The 21,319-nt window shown below is 33.9% G+C and overlaps 1 protein-coding gene and 1 long non-coding RNA gene across 6 annotated transcripts in view; one reads left to right on the forward strand and one right to left on the reverse strand.

Annotated features, from left to right (window-relative positions):
* Positions 1-21,319, reverse strand: part of LOC128238487 (uncharacterized) — a 67,984-nt gene that overhangs the window by 35,082 nt on the left and 11,583 nt on the right. For 4 of the 5 annotated variants that reach the window (XR_008261715.1, XM_052954482.1, XM_052954464.1 and 1 more), the window contains exons 2-11: positions 5,693-5,854; positions 4,957-5,097; positions 3,606-3,682; positions 3,285-3,300; positions 2,945-3,030; positions 2,625-2,640; positions 2,366-2,439; positions 1,742-1,757; positions 1,321-1,388; positions 735-750 (exon numbers count right to left, since the gene is read on the reverse strand). Coding sequence is in view for 4 of the 5 variants with exons in the window: in XM_052954482.1 (XP_052810442.1) it covers positions 735-750; positions 1,321-1,388; positions 1,742-1,757; positions 2,366-2,439; positions 2,625-2,640; positions 2,945-3,030; positions 3,285-3,300; positions 3,606-3,682; positions 4,957-5,097; positions 5,693-5,854 (672 nt within the window). In the remaining variant the exon portion in view is untranslated. The remainder of the gene's footprint in view (positions 1-734; positions 751-1,320; positions 1,389-1,741; positions 1,758-2,365; positions 2,440-2,624; positions 2,641-2,944; positions 3,031-3,284; positions 3,301-3,605; positions 3,683-4,956; positions 5,098-5,692; positions 5,855-21,319) is intronic. The other variant, XM_052954473.1, reaches the window with a different exon arrangement.
* On the forward strand, positions 16,958-21,041 carry LOC128238507 (uncharacterized). The gene is made up of 3 exons (XR_008261716.1): positions 16,958-17,068; positions 18,157-18,230; positions 19,297-21,041. It is a non-coding gene; the product is annotated as an uncharacterized LOC128238507 (long non-coding RNA).

Here is a 21,319-nt window from a genome sequence, read left to right on the forward strand (position 1 = left end):
ATGTTAAAGCATAAAGCAGACTTTAGCTGAACATCTTTTTAAATATATGAACACGTTTTGAAGTTGTTTTTACGTTGAAAGTCATAATGCTTGTTAATCGAAATACCTTTAGTTTTGAGAGTTTAACAGACTCGCATTTCAATGCAAATGCGAGCAGAAATTCATTAGCTTACAGGTGCGGATCCTGGATCCAAGGGGCCTTACTTAGAAACGTAACCTTTTGACTTGAATCCTCCATCATAACCTTTTTTGGTTTAAAATGATGGCAGGGGGATCGTGGGTTCTCAACCACAGGGAGAGGTATGGAAAGTTTCATTAAGGTCACATTTACAGATGCTATAATTTTTAAGGTTTACTTTTGGTCTATTTTCAACTGAAATGGTGGTAATTGGACGTTCAGTTACTCTAGGGCTTTGTCTTCGATGAATTGAGTACTGGATTGAAAGTCACAGACACCTTGTGGTCGACCAAATAAAACAAAGCATATAGGGCTCGGCAGCTTCACTGCATAGGCCAAGCAAATAAAATATCTTAAAATTGCTCAAGCTCTTACAATAAACCCATGTGAACAAAACGTTTTTCATCTTTGGGCCATTGTGTTGTTGGGCATATTATGAAAACCCTTTTTTTCAAGGGTGTATTGAGACAAAAATAACTAATAAGAAGATAATCGAATGAAATGCTCCCAAACTACTTAAAACAAATATAAGTATGACAAAAAGTAGTTCGCTTACCTTGAACTGCCGACTCCTATAAACAAAAAGAGTTTTGTTTAATTTGCAAGTATCACAAATTTAAAATGCTATATAGTACGGAATGAAATGAATGGCAATTCTGGTATCTAATATAAAAATATATAATTATACTGTATGTGCCATGATGAAAAATCTGATTGAGTATAAATGTTCTCAATTAATTCAGAATTATGACATAATTTAAATATTTTATAGCGCATTAGAAAATATCAAACAAATAAATATCAAACTGTCCAGTAGTACAGGTTTTCATCTATAGTTGATGTATAGTAAACGGGCCTGTTTTACTGTTAATGTAAGAATTCAAAATTACTATGACAAAAAATGTATTTCATCGAGGGTCGTTGAGTTCATAATTGCTAGCATAATGCATTTAACAATAAATAGAAGATATTTCATGCCCTAGGCTAAACAATGCTATATACATTGACATGGCACTTTCTGACTAAACAGTGATCAATTTACATATATATATATATATATATATATATATATATATATATATATATATATATATATATATATATATATATATATATATATATATATATATATGAATTCATACCTTTTTATAAACCCGAGCAGCATATAATTGATAAGCGTGTGGTTGTCGAACAGGAGGAGCCTTTGGCACTTAAAGTAGAAATGTATGTCTTTAATCCGGTTTAATTTCTAAATATACGTTTCCAAGAAAGACATATTTGCTAAATATACATATGTTTTCTGAACAGATGAAAAATGTATTTTTACGTGTTATATGATAAACATAACAGTTTACTATTCCCCAATCGTTTATGAGATTATACCATATCATGTCTCCATTCAGTTTATATCAAAGAAATCTAAAATTATAGCATTATGTTCAAACATTTCGACAAGCAGAAGGAAAATAAGGCTGGGATGTTATCAAACTATCGGGTTTGTAGATGAAACAGACACTGTTTAAAAAAGCAATACTTAATGTGATATATCTAGTGCTTTCTTACCTGATACTTTTTGCATCTGTAAATGATGTTATGTTCATGAAAATATAAACAATATATAATTATATTATCTGTTCGCAGACAAAAGCCCACACATTGTCAAATATCAGATTGAATGAAAATGAGTATAAAAAATCAACAGTATGCGTAGACTCTAGCCGACAGTAAAGAATTGTGTCATTAGAATCATGTTTCATCGATCGCTAAGCAAACAGTTACATGGTCATATCCCTACTAATGTGTATTGCTTGTTTCATTAGCTTCAGAAGTGCCTGAGTCGATTTAATTATATGTATAATGCAGCCACACTTAGATATTAGGAATCAGACGACTTATTCCTGTGATGACTATCGCTCCATTGGAAAGAGATCTTCAAGGTAATAGATTAATTTACAATTCTGTGATATGAAAGAAAATCCTCGTGCACTCTTTTTTTAAAAAGCAACTATAGAAGCGCCAAGTTGACTTTCTGATGTTATCAATGTTAGGTGTCTTATTCTGCAACTGTCATCTATGTATTTTGTAGATATTTCATAATTTCATCGTCAAATTATGTGTGGTATTAACTCTCTAATCGTAATAGGTAATCAAAATCCTTCATAAATAATACAAACGTAACATACACACCGAAACATCAGGGTTATGTTGGTCCAACGGAGACGCTTGTGATCGCCGTTCCATTTTTTTGCCTGTGAACAGAACTGTTAATCATTTCGTCGCGTCAGCGAATTCATTATTTTTGTAAAATTGTGTACATGATTTTTTATGAATTACTAAGAAAGCGTACTTCATATATATATATATATATATATATATATATATATATATATATATATATATATATATATGCATTTTGAGAAAAGGACTGGATGAATATATCTCTTACCTGGTACTTGTGATTCCTGTAAACAAGTAATAGTGTGTGAAATTTGTGTCAATAAAAAGTGTCAATATTAGAGAATATTATAATTAACTCTATAAATAAACATAGCTGTATCACACTGATTCTTCTGATCATGACCGAAAAAATCCGAGACGAAAAGAAACGTGTTGATATCACCGCTAGTAGCGCACGTAAATGTGAGTTGCATGTGAATCTCTTGTTAAGGCGTTTAAAAATATAATAAAGATTCTTCTCATTCTCATACTTATAAGTGTATTATTTTGAAATATCGTTCGCGTGATTCAAAAACAAGTAAATAATACCGTGATATTTGGGTTAGCATAAATAATCGAACAAGAGGATTGTTGGTTGACTGAAACATTCGGTTTCGGTTCTTGTGTAGTCATGGCTGCAAATACAAATGTGCAAAGTACTACCGAAAAGTAAACATAATACTTGAATCATTTTTTTAATGTCTTTCAAATCGTTTCATACTATAAGATCTAATAAGTATTTATAAAAAAGAGTTCAATCATTGTACAGGTATGCAGTTGAACATGTTATGAAGTTTCTATCAAAGTATAGTTCGAACAAAAAGACATCATATGCAATGCTTTCAATCCGCCTAAAAGAAATGAGGACAGCTGAAAAGAAATCGCTTACCTGGTATTTCCGACACCTGCAGATGAAAGAGTGTTTGTTTTACAGATGTACAATGTTATATCAATGAGTGATTTAAATGGCAAAAGTGTGTATTACCACATTAATGTTTTATTCATCTATGTTTCCTTGCAAGAACCGCATATAGTATTCCTAGATGCATCGTTGTTATCGCTGGCAGTAGCTCATGTGCTTCAAAGGAATATGTGGAAATTGACATAAATTGCGATGACAATTATAGAAACACTGAAGGATATTTTTCCCATTCTTACAAATGCTTCCTTTCTAATGTCTTTGCGTTATATAAAAGTGATTTAAATATACCTTTTTACTGGTTTTAGGGTCATCCATCGTACTCAAGGATTTGGGCTTGACTGAGACATTCGTTTTTTTCTGTTGTGCTGTTGTAAATGCAAGATCAAAAAAGCAAAAATCAATGAAAACTAAATAATGTTGATACTAAACAATGCTTCTGATACCTTTCTGATTGTTTAAAGATGTAATTTATAATGTACGTGTAAATGTACGTGTTCGTTTTAAATAGTTTTACAGGTATGGCATGTAACTAAAGATAATATGAATTTCTAAACATGTTGTGACGTATATTTTAACTCTGAGTCAATAAAATAAAGTTTAACAAATTTGGAAGACGACCACAATTACTCTTACGTACACCATGGACAGGTTTTATGGATCTTGGAAGGCTGATATGTTTATATTTGCTATAATTAATGGATATTAGTACATAGGTGGTAGATTCCTCATGAAATACTTTAAAGCCAAAGGAACTCCTGTTTCAATGACCGTTCCAATGTTCATTTTCTATAATACTAAAGATCTGTTAATGCATATATGCTATATGGATGTGTTTAACTGTGATGTTATGTGTCTCTCCTCAAAGTATGAAAGGCCTTATGCAACTTGCTCCGAAAATGACCAAATGCTTGGCTACTGGCCATTTTCTTATATATTTGTTTCTAGTGATGTCTTAAACAGTAAACCAGTTGGAGCAATAAACCCCGCGGCGCGCACAAACGTGGCAAAGTATATATCAGAAGAACACTTAACAAAGACTTCTTCTGTTTGCTTCTTCATGCCAATTACATTGTTGTATTTTTTTAATATCCAGAAGTAGTATCTTTTAATATGACTATGGGAAACCTGCCGTTCATTGTACCTAATCGAAGACATAACCAAGTCGGCTCAAGACAAAAGGTTATTTTCAGGCTCAATATTTGGGTAGAGAGGAAAAGGGCTTCAAGAACAAAGGTACCCTTTCCTCTTGAACAAAATGCACATTTAATTAAACTTGGAATAGTTTAAATTTAACACCATTTAAATAGTCACGACAGAAAATAAAATAAAATCCTGACTTCATTTTTTATGGTGGGGCAGGTAAGAAAAAATGCTTACATGTTGGAGAGCAGTGGGGCAATGCGCGTTGTGATTTAAATCATGACAAGGCAGGTGGAGGCATTGGAAAGATGTGCTCATACAGAGGTCAAAATTATCGAAAAGGGTTTTAATTTAATACTTTGAATGATATTTGAAGAAATATATTCTGTGTTGTCTATTTGTCGACCCATCAGCATATTTTCCAGTTGGCCTTTTAGACGTCTCATTTTTTTCTTTTGTGCAAGTTGTGTTTTGACCTGTGTACTAGCTTCACCTTTACCTTCAACCTCATTTGTAGAGACTTCCTCTGAACTTTTGATCACACTGCGTTGAGGTTGCATGTCTGTTGCCCTAAGACGTACAAAGTGCGCTCCAAGGGGAGGATTATTCGCTGAATCCTCGTCAGATTGGGCTTGCAAGTCTGAAATAGATGTATACATTAAACAAATTTAATATGTTCGATCATATGTTGCAGTATCACTCAGTACAAAATGGCACGTATGTTGTTTTGCGGTTTAAGATAGTGGGAATTAATGTGAATTTGAAAGCAAACCGCAAGTTGTTGGTAAGGAACCTAGGGGAATAATTGCTGAAAGCTACGCAGAAAATGGAAATATGTTCCTTAAACAAATAGTCAAACTTAATATAGGGAATATTATGTAAGTCGGTTAATTTGTGGTGGCTGGTGTATCACTTCGTGTTGATTGCGTAAAATATTTTCGTCCAAAACCGCAAGTAACGAAAGGTGATGCATTTTAAAAGATCAATCGACTAACGTAGTATTCATTTTGTTTCATACTTAAAATGTTTTAATAAATATAAGTTTTCTTTAAATCAATCATTTAAATTCGACCGGCAGATGTACTATCTGTGTGATTACGTTTGCGCATGAGCATTTAGGCACTGAGTGACAGGAAACAGCACATACAGTGTTTTCTTCGAATGTCCATATTTTTTATGTTTAATCGTTAAACAATTTAGATGAACATTTAACAGGTAGAAAATAGACAAGTTACCTTCAACCTCATTTGTAGATACTTCTATTGAATTTCTGGTCAACCTGCATTGAGGTCGCATGTTTTCCTGTAGTTTTCGCGATCGGTTTATTGCCCTAAAGCGTACAAAGTGCGCTTCGAGGGGACTCTTCGTTGAATCCTTGTCAGAATGCGCTTGCCAGTCTGGTATAAATGTATACATTAAACAAATATAGAGCACCTGAATGATAATACACTTCGTTGTAAAAATACTTAAATATATCTAACAGCTCCAAATGTAAATGTTTGAGTTGCTAGTGTGTTAAATTATATGTTGCAGTATCACTCAGTACAAATTGAGACGTATGGTGTTACGCGATTTAAAATAGAAAGCATTAATGTGACAGCTAGCCGCAAAATCTTAAATACATCTTGGTGAAAAACCGAGGGGAACATATGATTATTAAAAACTACGCAGAAAATGGAAATGTATTGCCTAAACGATCGTAGTGCCTTACTTTACTAAAATCAATTAGCAAAACTGCCTCAGCCAATATCGGGTTGCATTTAAATAACTTTACACTAGCAATGCACTTGCAAGATGAAAACAATGTGCATATGTACATGCTCGTACAAATAGGCTCAGTTACTGTTACAAACCTAGCTAACTGTATTAAACATTCATCTTTCTTAGGTAATGACAGGCACTTATAGGTTGAAGTTTGAGGTTACTCAAAAAATATTTTTGGATTTGATTTTTGCCTGTGAATAGAACTGTAAAACTTCTCGTCGGTAAAATCCTTTAAAGAGTCAAAATGTTACAGTAGTGGGGACACCAGCAGTGAATGGCAAGGCTGATAAAAGGGGAGGGCTGACTGATTGATTGGCGGACGATGTAGCAACAAGAGCATATTAATGAAAGTCTGATATCCTTTCGAATACCGCTACCGTACATCGTCGCGCTACCGCAACCGCCTAATGCAGACCAATTGTTCAAGGGTGCTGGGTACCGCTACTGTTTTACTGTAAGAATACCGTAGACGACTGAAACGTACCAAAATAGTAGGTACGTCCAGTTCCACAGCCGCAAAATGCACATTTTCCACATATTTGTGGTACGTTTTTCATTAAAATAAGAAGGATTGTGAATTTTAAAAACAGCATTACTACGCTATGGTACTTTGTCTTAGAAATAGTAACTACACTACGGAATTTCTTTCAAATATAGTAACCATGCAAAAATAAGCAACGGTATTTCTTTTAAAATCGTCATTCAACATTATTCGGCTCTGGCTTTTGTAAATTTGCTTTCATAAAACAGCATGATTGTGTTTTTTTTCTTGTATCAAGAGTACACTGTGGTATCACTGTTAAATTTAAGAAATGAGCAAAACTGCGCAGTGGTATTACTGTGAGATTTGTTTTAAGGACTGTGTGTTAACTTCGATAAGGTAGACATTTCATGATTGAATTAAACTAAATTCAGTCACTTAAGTGCACATTGGTAGCGTTCTTGAATCTGGAAGTATGCAAAACTACGCAGCGGTATTTCCTGTATACACATAAAACGTACTCAACATAACACAACCCATTTCAAAGGCGACGTTGCCTTTGAAGGTCATTGAACAATAGTTACGATCCCTTTTACTGTTGAAATATTAGCAATAACATTCTTATAAACCCAAGTGGGCATCTATTACCTGATCGCTGTAAAGTTATCATAGAAACCATAGTGACTGCAAATATATCAACAGAACATCCATTACCAAATAGCTGTCACAGTTGCAATGAAAACCACTGCAATAGAAAATAAACCAACCGGACAAATATCACAAGGGCGCTATCAAGGCTACATTGGAACCACAGTGACCTCTGTTATGGAAGTTGTATGGGAAAGCAGCATGACTTAACACAATATGCATCCATACATATATGTTGATAAAGTAATGATCAAGTGTCATGGTCACCTTTTAAGAATCTTTGGTGCTCCTAACAAGCCCACAAGTCGAAAGAAAGAAGTAGCGTTGACTCAAACAGTTGTAGCGAACTGAAGAGAAAACATCACAGGACGAAGTCATGTTGTATTTGCCAACAAGTTTAAAACATCAGTTCCCCTGGCGTTTGGAAAAAATCTACACATTGGTGTCACGCATTTAACACCAGAAGGAAATATTGGTCAATCGCAAAATCAGTCCACGAAAAGAGATGGCAAAGTTAGGATGTTCAGCAGAGGGGGTCACATGGCATGAAATATCTCGGAAGAGAAGCTTATATCCACTGCATGAGAATAATCTAAACATGTGTGCAACCCGATAACATGTTTCAATCCTATAATAAACATTTACAGTGTACAAACACAAAACGCTCGTTTGTAGACCTATTGTGTGTGGTTTGCCGTGGACATCTCACTTGTGATTCATCATGTATAAAGCGTCTACCCTCTGCCCATACTGTTTGAGAGAATGGCAATACCTTTTTTACAGTACGTATATAACAAACATGCTGTAGAATGTTAAAACGTTATTATAATCACGTTAAAAACATAATTATCATTGCATGTACTACCAAAATGAAACATGAACAACATCTTTTAAATTCAATCAGCTGTTTAATGTTTTATGTTTCTGTTTTTAGGTTGCATAACAACTTATCGACGGGAATAGCACACGTATAAGGAAATCCAAACAAACAAGCGCCAATCCTGAACTTGACCTCTTTGACAATGTGCAGTGCAGAGTCAGCTTGCACAAGTATAATTCTAATGTTTATAGAATAAAACTCAAATGAAATGGTATTTTATTTAAGGGAATGTTTTATTTCGTATTATGGCATTACCTCTAGGAAAGGCCGAATGGAGGTCAAGTCGAACAAGAATATGGCTCCAGAAACACTGAGGAACAAAAAACAACAACTCAAGTATGTAAAACAATTTCAATAATGTATGTTTTTTTTATATTATTGCATTTTGAAACGACCCTTAAATCGAAACAATAAACGGCCTCTTAAGTTCATGAAAATGCATACATTAAATTATTTCTACTGTTTAATGGCACATCATTAATTTCAGAGTCTAGTACAAGAAAGCTGTACGATAGCGGTAATCAGAAGCCGAAAATTTCTTTTTTTCTGGCCACCATTTTCTTTCTGACAATAGTTTTGATGTCAGCATGCTTTTGATGGCCTTGGCAACACAATTGCACACACACGCAAGATGCTATGCAACGATGTTTTTTTACTTATATAAGACTTGACTGCACATGTTAATAAACATGTGGCGGTGTTTTTATTTCAGCTACATAAGATTTGATGTCTTTACCGTATGAAAGACCACGAACACAATTGTTCACTGTTTCATTATTTATACAGTTTTAACTATATTAATTCCATTAACAATTTACAGTAAATATCCTCAATAGTGAACAGTAATTAACGAATTTATTCCCAGATGTGAACACTTTCTAAATAGTATAATCCAACAATTTGTCACGTATCCAATTTACAATTGCTAGTCCAGTGTGACACTAGTACGATGTTAAAGACCTTTTAAACTATTTTTAATTTAACTCCTTTTAATTCACTTTTTTTTGTCCTTTTAATTCAACTCTTTTACTCTCTTTAATTCATTTTAATTTAATTCTATAACTCGTTTTAATTCCTTTCAATTAAACTCTTTAACTCTTTTTAATTCTGATTCCTAACCGCCTGACAAAGGCCTTTTACACTATTATTTTACTGCCAAAACAAACATGAAGTGCACGAGTATTGTAGGTAGCACGAATCAACGTGTAAATCGTGCGACACCGCCGGAGAAATGACACCGTTGAAAGCACCGGTAGACTAATGGTGATTAGGTACAAGGTCAACGGTGCAAATGAAATGCGGTCAACGGTGCCAATGCAATGCGGTCAACGGTGCAAATGAAATGTTTTACTTAAACGATGTGCACAACTGTAATATTGTAAAAACTTAAGATAATACAAATTAAAGTTTAAAAATATAATAGTCTAGGGCTAGTTTTATTAAACTTCGTACGAAGCCTTTTTTGCGTACGAACTTCGTGCGAAGTATCTCAGGCCGTTTAGACGTTTTATTAAGATTTTTTCGTACGAACAAGCACCTGTTTTTCGTAGAACTACGAAAATTTCTACGACAGCTCTGAGGGTGGCGTACGAACTTCGTAGACTCAAAAAATGGCCGCCACCACAACAGAAATATTCCAAAGTGGCGATCTTTCATTTGTTACGGCGTATTTAAACAAAACCAACTGCCAATTTCAAGACAGAAGACGTACGATTCTGTGGAATCTGCAACCCGGTTAATCAGTGTGCGTTTCAGAGACGATCGTTAAGGCGATCGTTAGCTGATTTTGGTAACTTACCACCAAAATTACCGATCGGCACCGTTTCAGAGACGCAACGTGCACCTGCTTTATCGTTAATTTTGCTCGTAAACCTACGACCGGTAAGAGGCACTCGTTAACTTAACGATCAAGATGGCGGATAAAGATTTTCTCCATATCAAAGTATATTTTTACTTTTTAACAACATTTGAGAGTTTAATAATGCGTGTAGCATGTTCGCTGGTGTGGAATTTTCCAACTATGTCTAAAAATAGCTGAAAACAGTACGAAAATGTTCTATTTCCGCCGTTCTGTCAAAAAAGGATTTTAACTGTAGAAGATGTAAGCTTTTTGTTATATTTAGTTAATGTGCTGATATTGTGTACATCTAAAACATGGAATATGATGTAGAATTTAATTTGGTTTCATTGCTGTTTAATATGTCATGTAAAACATTCTTGAAATTCTTCTATTTCGGATGGTTTTTAATTCGGATAAATAAATGTACATATTTTGTTGTAATATTACCGGTCTTTCTGGCATGTAGTCAGTGAATTATTAAACCGTGCTACCATTTTATCATGTCATAATATAACATAATTATTTTTCTTATATTTACACATCTAAAACTTATGCTAAATATGTAAGTTTTATATACTGTACAGTAATGTAAACAACACTGTCACAACAAATAAGTTGATTATTGGCACTTTAATACCATGGACACTATCAGGTGACAATGTAATCATTTTGTTTCACCTTTACTTGTAATTGAAACTTGTTTTAGTAAGGTATCATATGGTGTATGTAGAACTTTGTAGTATATGTACTAGTGATGGGCCGATGATCGATTATAATCGAAAATTGATCGGAAAGCTTAAAAATCGGCGATAATCGATTGTAAATTTTCATAATCGATTATCGCGGAACATCTGACGAATCTAACAAGGGAGGTTACTCAGTATGCATTTACGAATTTAATCTTGCCGACGTTTCCGCTCATTTTTCTTTGGGTACAATTCGTAAGAATGGCAGACGAAAATGATGATGTTCTGTACGACTATCCGGGTGGAAAAGCGAAATCCAAAGTCTGGCTCTTCTTTGCGTTCAAAAAAATCAAACCAGGACCTCCACCCAAAGAAAACCTTGACATGAGCAAGGCATATTGTCGCCTTTGCAAAAAGGCTTACGCAAACAAAGGTACAGTAACCGATTGTTGCCAGGGCTGTTCGGATTGATTTATGTTAAAACACAGTCATCTTAAGAGTATGATGATTTTATTTATGTTTTTTTATACGAAAATATCACTAAACAAATAAATTATGTGAAATCTTTTTGCAAATAAATTTTACCTGGTATTATTTATAAGAATAATAAAATGCTCAGGTGACTTTGTTGATATGAAAACGAACTTGACAATGTTATTGAAATGATGAGAACTTATTTGTTTAGATGTTTTTGACAATAGAAGATGCTTCAGAACATTTTTTTTTTAATTTCAGGCAATACAACAAACTTCCAGTTTCACTTACAACATGACCACCCCCATGATTCTACTGGTGAAATGAAGAAAGCTACAAAACAACCAGTCCAGGCAAAGTTGAGTTTCGCGCCCCCAAGACTCAGCTCTGATAGACAGGCCATCTTAGATGACGCATTGCTGAAGCTTCTTGTCGGCAAAGTGTTACCTCTCAGCCTTGTCGAAAATAAACACTTCAAAACCTTCGTAGATCTTCTGGATAATAGGTATGATAAGCCTAGTAGACTAAAAGTCAAAGTCAAAACAATGTTTTTTTCAGTCTACACTTTGACTTAAAGTATGTAGATCAGAAAATATCTTTGACATTTTATTGAAAACCTATATTTTTCCTTAAATGCTTGTTAATGTCAATTTTAAAGGCCTGAAAGACCTACATTTTTTGCATAAAGAACAGTTGATCACTCAAAGTAAACATTTAAGAGGAAATGAAAATGATGAAACCTGAAACGGATATATTTTTATCCCTAATGGGTTATGAATACTTCTATGCAGAAAATGTTTACAAGAAAATATTATTTATGTCATACTGTATGTGAAAATTATGTAAAAAAAGGCGCATACTATCAATTTGTCAATATTTTTTATTTAATTAAGAGGTATTTCATATGTTTCAGGTACAAATTACCATCCAGACGTGACATCACTCGCAGGCTTGAAAAGAAAAAGGATGAGGTGAAGGACAAGGTCCGGACGGACTTAGAGACATGTGACAATGTCTCTATCACACATGACAGTTGGACCAGTCTAAAAAATGAGAGCTATGAGACAGTAACAGCCCATTTCATAGACAATTCATGGACCCTTAAGACTGCAGTTTTAGGGGCCATGAAAGTTGAAGGCAGTCACACAGCACAGAATATTTCAACTTCACTGAAAAAAACGCAGGCTGAATGGAACTTGAAAACTCCAATAGCCACTACTGATAATGCAGCTAATGAGCGCAAGGCTTTTGAACTTCTTAATTGGACACGGTTTGGTTGTTTTGGCCACAGGTTAAATCTTGTTGTGAAACATGCATTGTCAGTTTCAGAGGTGGCAAAAGTTCTGGGCAAAGGACGAAAGTTGGTAACTTTCTTCCATTCATCACCAAGTGTTAGTGGCGAGCTGCTCAAAAAACAAAAACTACTGCTATCAGAAGATGTTGCCAGCCATAAGCTTATAATGGACGTTCCCACCAGGTGGAATAGTACATTAGCAATGCTAAAGCGTCTGTGTGAGTTAACCCCAGCTGTGATTTCACTTGTTACTACAAGTGAAAACACTATCACCAAAGCAGCTGTCACAGCTATTAAGAACAATGCATATAACTTTGAGGAGCATGCTATAGTAGAGAAGTTGGTCTCTGTTCTAGAGCCATTCCAATGTGCAACAGAAATTCTTTGTGCTGAGAAAATCCCTACTATGCACAAAGTATTGCCAGTGGTGATCAAACTCTCAAAAGAAGTTGCAGCCAATGAGGATGATCCCCCAGTGATAAGAGCTGTTAAGAGCAGAATGAGGGAGGAACTTGACAAAAGAACAGAAACTGAAGATGTGTCTTTAGCAGCATGTGCGTTAAATCCATATCGCAAGAACTTTGACTTCATGCCCACTATGAAAGCTGAAGCTCATGATTTGTTAATGAAATTAGCACTCACTACTTCTGTATCATTCAAACAGGAAATGCCAGAAGAGGTGAACAACAATGAACCTGTATTGCCACAGATGCCTGATCTGGCCAAAGGGAGTGAAAGTAAACCAGATCTTCAAGCGTTAGGTCATCCAAGTGTTCCAAAAAAAGCAAAGGCTGCTGACACAGAGGACTGGTTAGATGATGTTGTGTGCACAGGGGTTACACATGAGGATCCAACTGATCTTGTTGAAGCGGAGGTCTCCAGATACTTAGGCACCAAAGTGGACCCCGGACAAACAGTCCTGGGGTGGTGGAGGGATCATGAAGAATCATTCCCAAGATTGTCTCAGTTGGCCAAAAAGTACCTATGTTGCCAGGCTTCATCTGTATCTAGTGAGCGAGTTTTCAGCCTAGCTGGGCAGGTGGTTAGCAAGAAGAGATGTAGGATGAATCCAGATCTCATTGACCAGACAATATTTCTAAACAAAAACTTAGAGTCATACTGGTAGATTCATACATGTGACTTTCTGATGTGAACATTTCAGTTTGTTGTTTATGCTTTTTATTTAGAAAATAGTTTTGTTTCTGTTTTATGATTTTAAGTGCTATATCATGAAAAATAAATATGTTATTTCTATTCTTTGAATTATACATAAAATTCAGCGTACATAGACAAAGAGATACCCATTTACTTCAAGTATATTACTAAAAACCACTGCTCTATAATATCCGATTATAGCCGATGTCTAATCGGTTGATGGTTTCCGATTGTAACCGATAATCGATTGTAAAATTCAGCCGATTGCCCATCACTAATATGTACACCACATATATATATATGTGAGTTTTCAACTGACAAAGGTTAAATCTTGTCTTTTTCAGTCATGCCATTTGATGCCAAGTGTACAATAAAAACTGAAATGAAAATTGACAACAGAAGTGTCATGGTCTTGGTGGAAAATGCTGTGTTCTTCATTGACCTCTGGTTTAATAATGGTATGGAAAAGGGAATTAATTTCTAATGTTGATTTTATGATTAATAATGGGGGTATATTCAACATATGAACACATTGTCATAAGGACTAATGTAGAAACTAAACTGCAAAACCATATTATGTACCTGCAGTTAATGCACAGGCTATGTACAGATGCTTATTGATATTCTATGTTTTCATTTTTTTAGTTGTTTTGCTTGTTAAATATTTGTTTTAGTTAATTATTTCAGGCTGGTGATAGAAAACTATCAGGAATGCTTCAAGCTGGCAATGGAGGGAAATGTAAAAGTAGGTAGGAAATGATAAAATGCAATAGGATATAAACCAATTTTATGAATAATACAATAAGATAAATTTTTATATTGATACAATGTTGGGCATCTTACTTTCAGCAGTTAACTTGTATAACATAATTGTTATTTACATTATATGAACATTAAACAAGAAATAAAATGTGACCAGAATTGTGTTTTTCATGTTTTCTTAAATACCCTTCTTATTTTAAAAAAAAAAATCAATAATTTTCATAAAATATGCAAACTATTTCAGTTGAAAAATGGGAATGTAAATTATGTGTTAGTTGTAGTTTAACCATTAAAAGGCGTTTTCATAAATGTATTATATTGTGCTGTATTAAATAATATTTTATAACTTTTTGTCTTTTCAGAACACTGAAAAATCACAAGGTTTCAAACATCTAGAATATGCTCACAGTCAGTCTTCAAGATACTCACCTTAATGGTTCCAGTGTGTTTTAGGAGACTTTGTCAGAACAGTACTTTATACCTACATACACTGGAGATACCAGACCTAGCAGATAACTACATATATATTGACACAGAACATGAAATTAATTGCATATCCAAACACAACAGAAGACTTTAAACTGTTAAATAGTCAGTGAGGCATTTGTGTGTAACCTTCATTATTTGAAATGAAATTTCTTATATTTATTTAAATTTGACTTTGCATTTATAAGCCATTACAGTAGCATTAGATTTTCTAAATATATATATATTTTTATACAGTTTTAACTATGATGTATATCCAGTTGTACATGTTTCCTCTAAAGATTAAAACACTTTTGAATTATATAGGAAAATTTAAATGATACATTTATTCAGTCTTATGTTAATATAAAAAACACACACTACCATGGTTGATCATGTAAACCTTCATACTATCTTTTTATAAAAATTAAGTGAATCTTTTGATATTTTTGAATACATTTATTTTTACTTTGACTGGCTCATGTTTAAACACAGAATGCTACATAAAGTGTATACTCTAGTGTATACCATAACATGATTGAAATAGATAATAGATAATATTTTCATGAAACTCTGAACACTTAACCACTATGGCAATCTGCACCAGTTAAGATACTTTTTGTTGAATAATGTGTTTTGATGAGACGAGCTTGTAAAATAGCTGTATTTCTTTTAGTCATTTTGTGTATTTGAAGCATGTCTGCAAATGTAGATTTTATCAGGTATTTTGAATGGATCTGAAATACTGTTTATTTAACTGTTATTACAACGATTGACACAATAAAGATGGATTTATGAATTGTCTTCATACAAAAAATCCAACCAGTCAAAATTGTATTTTCGAACTGTTTCCCAATACAATAACTCTCAGTCACAGTTTTGGTACATAAACGTATGAACTTTACTTGTTATCTGAACTAAGGCCGGTTGTTGATGATGGAATCAGTCATTATCATCACTCTCATCATCATAATCATCATCCACCACACCCACCACCACCAACAACTTCACCACCTTCATCATCATCCACATCATCAATCATTAGCAACATCTACGCATCATTATCTCGTCATGATCATTGTCGTCATCGTCACATCATAATTAGTATCATCTTCTTAGTCGTCGTCGCATTATCATTATAATAATCATAATATTCGTCTTCGTCGTCGCTGCATTATCACCATCGTCGGCATCGCATCATCATTATAGTTTCGTTGTCGCATTTTTATCATTAAATCATCATTGTCGTTGTAGTCGCATCATCGTGACCATCATCATCAGCACAACGCTGCACGTTTGCTTTTACTTTACAGAACATTCATAATACGCATACTATAATATTTCACTTATCAAAGACGAATTTAAAGTAAAATCACCAGCCTGAAAAACAACGTATTTTGTTGTTGTCCAATTTTTATTATAATTACACAAATTTTAAAGGGAGCGTCGGAACCCGCCACTGCCTCCATCACAAAAAATCCCGGGTGATGATGTACTTAAGATACAATTGTAACATAAATAGCAGATGGTTAATCAGTATAGAGACCACGAGTTTGTATCATTTGTGTCAGTTATTATAAAAAGGAGAGTTACATTAACTGATTCCATTCAAGAAATTATCATTATTATTATTATTATTATTATTATTATTATTATTATTATTATTATTATTATTATTATTACTATAATTATCACTAGTAAAAAGACAGGTGCGCTCATCAGATTAATATGACGTAACGTCATTTCACTTCAGACTGGGTCACTCGCTTTAACGCTGTGCTTTATCGTTATCTTTTACGTACGACCGGAGAGTTTACGAGACGTTTCTGAAACGCCTTTATGATAATCGTTAAGTTGGTCGTTATTATGATCGTAAATTTACGATAATGGCAGATCGTAAAATATATCTGAAACGCACCCAGCGTACTCTGCACAACCGATAATGAAATGGTAAGGGCAGGTAACCCAGGCTACAACCCGGTGAGTAAATTAACAAATCGTTACGACGCCGTTTTGACTAAATTTTCAGGAGACGCAACCTAGCGCAAACTGTCAAAATGTTCGTCGAAGATATGCTCTTATTTCGATGCATTTCAAGAGTTTTTGTGTGATAAAAAAAATGGAATTTTATAGTGAAATGCTATCCAACCACCAGACTCATGGTATATGAATTTTACGGTGTTTTAAGTAAAACAAATGAGCTGAAAACAGACTGCTTGTATGACAGTGTTTACACTTTTCTGTAATTTCATCTGTCAAAGTGTTTTCATTTTTCTATTGCAGATTGCATGTTAATCTAGCAGCACTAACTTGCTTTGTCTTATATTTACAAGATTATCATGTCTCTAATAGTGTTCAGAAATTCTAAATCAACATTGGAGCTTATAACTAAATAGTTGCCCACTGGTAGTCCACCTAAATGGCCGTCAACCAGTCTTTTGACGATTTTTAGACTATGGCAGACTGGTGACAGTGCTACATAACAAATGTCAAAATAATAAAAAAGTATCCCTGATCGCTCATTATTGTAGCTAGGGGGTGGGGTAGTCCACCTAAATGGTCGTCAACAAGTCTTTTGAAGATTTTTAGACTATGGCAGACTCGAGACAGTGCTACATAACAAATGTCAAAATAATAAAAAAGTATCACTGATCGCTCATTATTGTAGCTAGGGGGTGGGGATGCGGGGGGTGGGTCAAAAACTATTATTCAAAATATCCAGAGCAGCCAGAAGGTAAGAATTAGCTCTGATGGTCAAAGTTGGGAGACTTGTTTGTCCCAAACTACTTTTTTTTTCAATTTTCTTGCGGTTCTGAAAAGAGTGCAGCTAGTAATGGGTATTGGACTGGGGACTTTCTGTTTGCAAGTTTGTGCTCTATTAACTTGGCTCACAGGCCCTTAGATATCAAAATAACTTAAGGCTTGCAGTTGAATTGTTCGACTTGCAGTTGAATTGTTCGACCAGCTCTACAAACTGTTCCTGATAACTTAATTTGCAAACAATCTGACCTGTGTGGGTTAGTACTGGGACACACTCATGAACGGTATAATATTAGTACAGTACCTGTGTGTGAAAGTGAGACAGGTTCAGATCTTGAACCCCACGACTGATGAAATACTTGAGCTCAAGCAATGGGTTTATTAAAACAAAAACCACCTTGCATTTAAAGAAATATGTCAACCATATTTTAAGCTTCAGAAAGAAAACAGCCTGTTTATAAATAAATGAATCATTCATTTTTTATTACAGATCTTGACATGGATCCAAGATGCTGGTAACTAGGCGGAACTGATTGTTTCACAGAACTGCGGGTTTCTGGATGGGTAACTAAATTTCCATATTTCCGGTTTACTTACAAGTGTTATTTATAAGCAAGATAAAAGTAAATACACCACAAGTGCAAATCAAGTGGAAATTGTGCATTATGTATGTATTTACAGTCAGTTTGTAGCATTTTTTTACCAAATCTCAATTTAATACAAAACTTTTAAGCTTATCATGCATATAGTTTGATGCACATTTTATAATTATTTTAATATTAAAGATGTGTAGCATATATATGGAATGATCCACATCACTGGATATGCAACTATGCTAATACTGTTGGCTTGGCTTTAAAGCTGCACTCTCACAGATTGACATGTTCCAATCATTTTTGGTCTTGAAAAGAGAAAAATTACTAATTTTTTTTTAAAGGCCTTAGGGGGTGGCCATAGGGTGGGTCCTGTCAACATAACTGCTGCCTGTGGTACAAGGCATATGAGAAGATGAAAGGGCAGTACAGCATATTTTAAGCAGTCAATGGTGCACAGCAAATGAAAAAATCTGGTCTCATTAAAAGAGGCGTACAAGGCTATTAAAAGGAATTTTCAAAACGCCTGGGGTCAAATTCTGGGACATTTTTGGCGATTTTTCGGACGTATAAAACGTCTACGTCCGCTTATTGAAACCTCTGGCTCATTCAAGGACAAAAGATAAAATATTATCAAAACTGTTAATCTGTAAAGAGTGCAGCCTTAAAGAAAACAATAGAAATAAAAAGGGTTTTGAATAAGTTCTAGCAGATAAGTCTGTTGTCAGATAATCAAATTCAAGGTATCATTATAGCCGTCTGTCATGTCAGAGACAATACACTAATGATATTGTATTATATTTGTATATGATGTATAGGTCTATAAATCCGGCTTTAAGAGATTTTGAGTTGTGCCCTTTATCTAACTGAGAAAACAACAGATGTTTTATTATGCATATATTTTACAAGTGGCTCTGTGAAATGTTCTGTGACTGTTACAAGGTATAAGTGTAAAATATCTTGTATATCTACTCATTTTTTTTATTTTATCATTGTTTTTTTTGCTCTTATAAAATAATTTTTGTTTTTCGTTTCAGAGACTCATCGCCGTGTCACAAAATACTTCAGAACCTAGATTGAAAGTTACTGAAAGAGCAGTAGACTTTCCATTCTCTACAAAATTCAAATTAACTGTTTTTTAAAGGTGTTACTTGAGACAACCAAAGACTTTTCAAGGACAGAATTCACAAAACAGTTTATGCCACCATCTCATATCAAACGATTGTGCTTAGTGTTGGGAATCGGTTCCAATATTACTATCGATAATCGGTTCCACTCAAGTAACCGATTATCTATAGTACAATCGTTTTTTTTTAAAATACTAGATAAAACCTAAAGCGAAGTTTTATTCATGCACATTATTAAACTCTTAATTATTATATGCATATACGTTATGTCTATGATTAAAGTTATTAAGTGTTATATAAAAAATAGTTCATTTTTACTTGCTCATTGTGGCTTTCATCAGCCATTTTGTTAAAGATAACATCTGAACACTCACTTATATTTTTTTTCATTTTTTTTTTTTTCGATGATCGATTATAACCAAATACAATCGATTGACGCCGATTTCAGGCCCAACCAATCGATTTTCGATTATAATCGATCATCGGAACATCACTAATTGTGCTTGAGTTGAACAGCCTTCAAACAGAAACTGTTTCAACACCGTCAATGGATTCATTCAGTTTACTATCGCTGTGATATGAGCAACTATTAACATCATTTTAACAGTGTAAATTGTTTAAACTTGAAAATTCGGTCTTCATGCAACTCACATGAATCTATTTACTGTGGACTTTGATGTTGACTCTATTCAGGAAGAAGAGACCATCTTTATACATGCTGGCATATCATTTAAAAAGGATCAAATTTTATAACCAACATACTGCACTGTTATGTCATTCAAGGACTCAGCTACTGACTCCATTTATGAATACTACAAAGGAATGTCTCTGTCAATGTAATTACTGTTGAGCATAATAAGACATTTTTTATTGAAACTTGGCTCATTTCTTACATGTAGCTGTAACATTTTGGGCAACTTCTCAATTATTTTGTTTAAGACATTTTTCATCCAGCTCACCTAAGCCTAAGTTAGTGTTCATGTTAACTTTTGTGACTGCCTGTTTATTGTACTTTTTATAAATTATTTTCAATGACTTTTTCTCAAGAACCATTTGGATAGTATGTCTCCTCCTGAAATAGACTAATTGTTTTAGCTCGAGTTGTCTGTCTGTCCATCTGTAACAAATTGTGTCTGCTCCATGTCTCTTTAACCTTTTGAAGGATTTGATATTACTTCCCACAAATGTACACCATATTGAGAGGAAGGGTTTATTATTTATAACTGTTGAGCAGTTTCTGAACTTGACTATATTATATCTTGCATTTACATCAAGCTGTTAAGTGAACAATATAACATTGACCAATACAAGGAACTAAACCTTCTTTGTCACCATTTTGGAATAAAGTAATACTTAAAGCTCATATTTCCATAAGAATCTGCTCATATACAGTTTAAATAGCTTATACAAGTATATCATTTCAACATAACATCAGATCCACCACTGTTTTATGTTTGCAACATGTTTTTTTTAAACTTTGATATATATATCATGACTTTTATAAACAAATACCAAACAGCAACTTACAGATCTATACTCATTTGGGCAAAATTTGTAAATCTAAGCCTTTTCATTTGATATTTGGCAAATTGGGGCATTTTCTGTCACATTAAAATCAATATTAACAATAAATCTCCAACTTTAATATGATCATATTTTTGTGTCCATTCTTTGCCAATTATTTGTTTGTCTATTGGTATACATGTATTTTTATTCATACTGTTTGTCAAAATAAAGAATGAATAAAATGTTTGAAATATTTTATTTGTTCATAACTTATTTAATATGATAAAAAGATGACTGCATTTTGTTTTATTTCACATCATGATCACTCATAGAGCTAGACTGAGAGAAGTGTAGTGATAGAGCCACAGGTGTTTGTCTGATTTTCTCCTACCCAAGAGGGCATGTGTTTGAATCCCAAGTTGGAAAA

Source organism: Mya arenaria, chromosome 1 (assembly GCF_026914265.1).
Source record: "Mya arenaria isolate MELC-2E11 chromosome 1, ASM2691426v1".
Lineage (NCBI taxonomy): Eukaryota > Metazoa > Mollusca > Bivalvia > Myida > Myidae > Mya > Mya arenaria.